Here is a 5,795-nt window from a genome sequence, read left to right as displayed (position 1 = left end):
AGATAAAAGGATTAATAAAATATATTTTTACCTAGGCTCACCATAATCCTTATTCCCCTTCTTCTCTTCATGGTGCTCCCCGTTTGGCAAAAAAAAAACTCGCCTTATGGAAATTTTTTTCCTCCTCTCTGTAAATATGAATAATTATAAAACGTTTACAAATGAATTCTATATAAATAAAGGAATAAAAAAAGAAGGTAAAATCATTTTGAAATTATTCCCATTATGTTTTGCTTTTCAAACTCATTAGTATTCCTTGTGAAATTTCCGTTTAAGATATATTGTTCGATTTGACTTATAACTGTGATGTACACTACTCTAGAATAATGGGTAGTGACGACGTTTTGTTTGAGTTTGTGAACCTCGAGGATATGATTAATTGTTTTGAATTATTGAATGGCAAATATTACGTATATAAGGAGTCAGAGTTTATCCAATTACATTGCATGTTCGTTAAAATATGAAATGTTATAATTTCTAATACATATATGATTTATTAATAAAATATGGAAATAAAACCTGAATTAATACACAGAATTCCAAAATTGGTTGGACCACTTACTGAGATTTATTTAGATAGAATATTAGGTTATTTTTCGACCAGCACATTATCGGACTCTATTAAAATAAATACTTTGCTTAATAATTTATCAGACGAGGTCTTTGACAATATTAAATCAATTTGTTCCGATACCGACATATTAGATCTTAAAATAGTGACCAAAAAGTTAACTTACCTTTTACCTGTGCAAGAAAGAAACATTATAATAAATAAATTTAACTTATTACAGCAGAATTCGAGTGAGAATTTCATGCAATGGTACATAAGAGTATCGAAACTGCATAAAAAATGTGATTTTTTGGACGACAGTAGATTAAAAGAAAGTTGTCGTTTCTATTTCTATTGTAAAAGTTTTTATCTTTATCGGACTTTTTTATTCAAATAAATTATTTTATCAACATCTGACTTATCGCTGATGCTGTCTAATTTAATTCCTAGCTCAACCATCTCATTTAAAGTTTAATTAAAATTTTTACAAAATTTATATTTTATTTTGTCATTTAAGGTAGATGTACGTAATTTTTCTTTTAATCTAATGTCGTCAGAAAAATTACATTTTTATGCAGTTTCGATACTCTTATGTACCATTGCATGAAATTCTCACTCGAATTCTGCTGTAATAAGTTAAATTTATTTATTAAAATGTTTTTATCTTGCACAGGTAAAAGGTAAGTTAACTTGTCACTATTTTAAGATCTAATATGTCGGTATCGGAACAAATTGATTTAATATTGTCAAAAACCTCGTCTGATAAATTATTAAGCAAAGTATTTATTTTAATAGAGTCCGATAATGTGCTGGTCGAAAAATAACTTAATATTCTGTCTAAATAAATCTCAGTAAGTGGTCCCACTAACTTAGGAATCTTATGTATAAACTCTGGTTTTATTTCCATATTTTATTAGTAAAACATATATATAGGAAATTATAACATTTTATATTTTAACATTTTATATTTTGATAAACATACAATTTAATTCAATGAATTCTGACTCATTGTACACGTAATGTTTGCCATTTAATAACTCAAAACAATTAATCATGTCTTTGAGGTTTACAAACTCAAATAAAACATCTTCGGTACCCCGTATTCTAGAGTAATTCACATCACAGTTATAAGTTATATTAAACAATATGTCATAAATAGAAATTTCATGAGGAATGTTGATGAGTTTAAAAGCAAACATGATAAAAATAATATCACAATGATTTTACCCTTTTTTTTTTCCTTTATTTATATAGAATTCATTTGTAACGTTTTATAATTATTCATATTTACAGAGAGGAAAAAAAAATTTCCATAAGGCGAGTTTTTTTTGCCAAACGGGGAGCACCATGAAGAGAATAAGGGGAATAAGGATTATGGTGAGCCTAGGTAAAAATATATTTAATTATCCTTTTATCTTCGTACACACACTATATATATATATATTATCTAAAAATATAAATTAGAATACATATCATCAAAACGAAAAAAATCAAAAAGTAATAATAGGTAAGGTTACAAAAATTAGATTATAAATATTATAAATTTTGAATATATAACAGCCATAATAATATAATCAAGATATACATTGAGTTGCATTTTATAAAATTTGTGAAAAATATCATTAAAAAAAAGTTAAAATACAATTGAATTTAAAAATTATTGCGATCATTTAAAAAACAGTTTGCATGATTTATGTCGAAAGTAGATGATATAATAGTTAATATAGAGACTAAAAAAAGTAATGACATCTATGTCATTAAAAGGAGTCCAGTTTATCTGGTTTTAAACTGGTCCTTTTCTCTCCAAAGGCCCTACCAGCAGCTGAAAACGCTCTTCCACTGCTAGCCGATAAAGCAGGGGATAGCTAGGAATTTGAGAACCGAAATACGCAAATTTGGAAAGTCATTATGATTTTGTCTTTCGCCAATATTTATCATCTTTCGATACACATAATTTACTTTAATTTAACTCCGAATCTTATAAATAATAAGGCTACATTTACCGGTGGGTTATCACGGGCGAGCTTCCTCGGTTATCGTTAGCTCCACACCCGTTACCCGACCCAATGGTCAGACTCAACCTGCTAATGGTTTCTTCTTTTTTTTTTTTTAAAAATATAATATTTTATACTTATAGAATTTTTTTTTTTTAAAGTTCAAATAGGAAAATTAAAACTATATTTAAAAAATTGAAGAAAAAAAAAGAGGAATGGAAAGACGATGAGAAATAGAAAAATAGAGTGAGTGACAAATAAATTATAAAATGATACGTTTTGATTGACAGATAAACCCCCGATCTTCGGCCCCAGCTCCAAACTGGATATCGAATTGGAGATGGCCTTATTTGTCGGGGGGCCCGAGAATCCTCTAGGAAAACCGATTCCCATATCCGAAGCCCATAAACGGATATTCGGACTCGTGCTCATGAATGATTGGAGTGGTATAATTTTTTTTTCTTCTTCCGAAATTTGAATTTATTTTTGTATCATCTGTTTAATTAATTAAACACTAAAAGAAGAGAGACCTAAAAAAAATGGCGATTAATTTGGTTGGAGAAGCACTTTTTTTGCTTTTTTTTTTTTATATCTACATTGCAATTAATTAGTGGTAAGCAGAGTTGTTAAAGGATCTAGATACAAGTATCTAGATCCTGTATCTAGATATAAAAATGTGGTATCTGTATCTAGATAGATTTTTGATTAAATAATCTGTATCTAGATATTATTTTAGACGTTATCTGTATCTAGATCCATTTAAAAAGTATCTTTTATCAACTCTGGTGGTAAGATACCATTTTCCAAATATAACTCATTTATTTTTTTAACTGAATTTGAAGGTTCTGGCCAGAATCCCTATATCACGTGATGTTAAATTATTCTGTTTGTAGGTAGAAATCCCTAATTATTAGACTCTTTACAAAATAACTCCTCGTTATTGTTAACTGAATACTCTTGCCAGTGTCTATCTCGTAATGTTTCGGACATAGTTGATTTGATTTCAGTTTTATTTATGATTTCACCGCTAATGTTATGATTTCGAAATGATTAGTTATAATTTGAATGATGGTATTTGATTAAAAATTGTTAAAATATACGCGATATCAGGAGGGGGGGGGCGTATCTAGGATTTTACTTCAGAGGTGAAAGGGGATGTAAAAATGTCAATCATAATTTTGAGATGACAGATTTTAAGGAATATTTTTTTTTATCCTAACGATTTTAGAAAAATTCGAAATTATGTATAATAAGGGAAAAAAGATAAAATAAAACTTCTTATTTCGTTTTTTTTCTCTGTTTTTTTTAAACAATTAATTTTAAGTTCTAATGGTTTAGTTAACATTGTTAATTTAATTCCATTTATGTATAAAAATATACATTTCAGAGGGGGGGGGGTGAGGGTCAAATGCCTGCTTGACACTTCAACCCCTCTCCCAACCCCACCCCTAAATACGCTATCGCCTGTTAATGGCTTGCCGGAAATAACTAAATTTCAGGCTACCTCAGAGGTTAGCTCTGACGAAGCTTTGCCTTACTCCTATGTTTTTTTAATCATATAATAGCCAGGGACATCCAAAAGTGGGAATATTTTCCACTGGGCCCATTCCTGGGAAAATCTTTCGGCACATCCATTTCTCCTTGGATCATCACTATAGACGCCTTGAGGCCCTTCATAGTGCCCAACGTTGTGCAGGTTTCCTTATTTATTTATTTCCTTTATTTTTTCTTTCTCTCCTTTATAAATTAAAAAAAAAACCTTACATATCTTCGTCGTTTATTGTTCCTATTCAGGTTTACCCTGGGTAGGGACATTTTCCCTTCTAGACTTTCTCTATTTTAGGCGGTTATTGGCATCTCCCAGTGTCAAACCTAACTTTTTTATGTCATAACTAGCACCTTCATCCAGCACGTCTTTGGTCGCTTCTCTAGGTAATATCTTTAGAGACAATATACTAAGAGCCCCACCCCCCATCCATCTCTTTCCCAATCAATGATGGTTGTTGTTCATTTATCGGCAGAGTTTAGAATCCGAACTAAATGGGAATTCCGGATAGATGTCGCTCTAGACCGGCTAAAATTTTAATTGGCGATTTTTTCGGCTAGTCCCTAAAAAATGTATTTGGCTCGCTAATTTTTTATGAGGGAAAAACCCACATAAATTTTCATAGTTAATTATCTGTTTTAAAACAAAATCAAGCCGACTGGAAAATTATTAATATAATTTGGAGTCAACTCGGACCTAAAGGACTTTATAATCTGTAATTCTAATTCTACTCAATATTTTCTTTTTTTTAAAGAGATATTTTTCAAGATGGTATCCCAAATTAAAATTTTCATGGTTTTTTTTGAACTCTACATTAATGTAAAGCGGCTATCCAACGAAAAAAAACACATTTATTGCTTACTTTTGGACGTAGGCTAAAATGAAATTGTTCTATCTACTCTACGTATAAAATCAATTAACGTAAATCTTCTTCTCCGTTTAACAACGATTTCCAGGCTTACCCAGGTTGGCCAGTTTTCACTCTGATTTAATCATGCAAGGTTTTTACAATCGGATGTCTCCTTCCCTAATATAGGGATATCAAGAATGTCTTTGTGGATTTTTTGCTTTCATTCACGATGCTTCGCTCACTGGATCGACATCAATCCCCCTTAGCTTGGTTTTTTTACACCCCAAAGAATTTTGCGTAATTAAGCCGGCATATGTTTTATTTTCCCTTTAAAAAAAAACCCCTCTTAACCTCTCTATAATTTGTTGTGAAACGTTATTTTTCTCTTTTCACGCCCTAATAAACCCTAAGAATAACTCATTCCGATCGAGTTTCAAAGATGATGGAATGAATCCATACCCGAGCCAGACCTCATGGAATGCCCAAAGCTTCCATTTTTTTTTCAAGTTGATATTGACTATATTTTACAAAAAAAAAATAAGAATGTATATTTTAATTTAAACGCTCGATAGGATCCCGAAGCTATGCCGTACTTGAGACACGCCGACGCTTTCAATTTTAACGTTGATCTGGAAATCCTATACAAAAGTTTTTATAAACCCTCCTCCCCCTTCTAATTATAATTCTCGTTAGTGAGGTAATGTTGTTAAAAAAACGGTTGACACGATATTTTATCCAGAAAAAAAATATCATGCAAGCCTACAGATTCTGCTAATAGATAACACAAAGGTTTTGAACATCTACCAACAAAATTTCTAGGGCTTAGAGGCGATATTTTGTTTGGTTAAAATATTG

General features: G+C 30.6%; 1 protein-coding gene across 1 annotated transcript; it reads left to right on the top strand.

Moving 5' to 3' along the window:
* Positions 1–326: 326 nt before the first annotated feature.
* LOC135930707 (fumarylacetoacetase-like) lies at positions 327–5,588 on the top strand (the record flags this gene model as incomplete). Its single annotated transcript, XM_065467509.1, has 6 exons — positions 327–427; positions 536–727; positions 2,543–2,640; positions 2,835–2,990; positions 4,110–4,240; positions 5,513–5,588. Coding segments are annotated over exons 1-6 (754 nt in total), but the record flags the coding sequence as incomplete, so codon positions are not given.
* Between the last annotated feature and the right edge of the window lie 207 nt (positions 5,589–5,795).

This window comes from Gordionus sp. m RMFG-2023, unplaced genomic scaffold (assembly GCF_954871325.1).
Source record: "Gordionus sp. m RMFG-2023 unplaced genomic scaffold, tfGorSpeb1-WG-v2 contig_331, whole genome shotgun sequence".
In the NCBI taxonomy this organism is placed as follows: Eukaryota; Metazoa; Nematomorpha; class Gordioida; order Chordodea; family Parachordodidae; genus Gordionus; species Gordionus sp. m RMFG-2023.
This window is presented reverse-complemented; position numbering and strand designations above follow the sequence as displayed.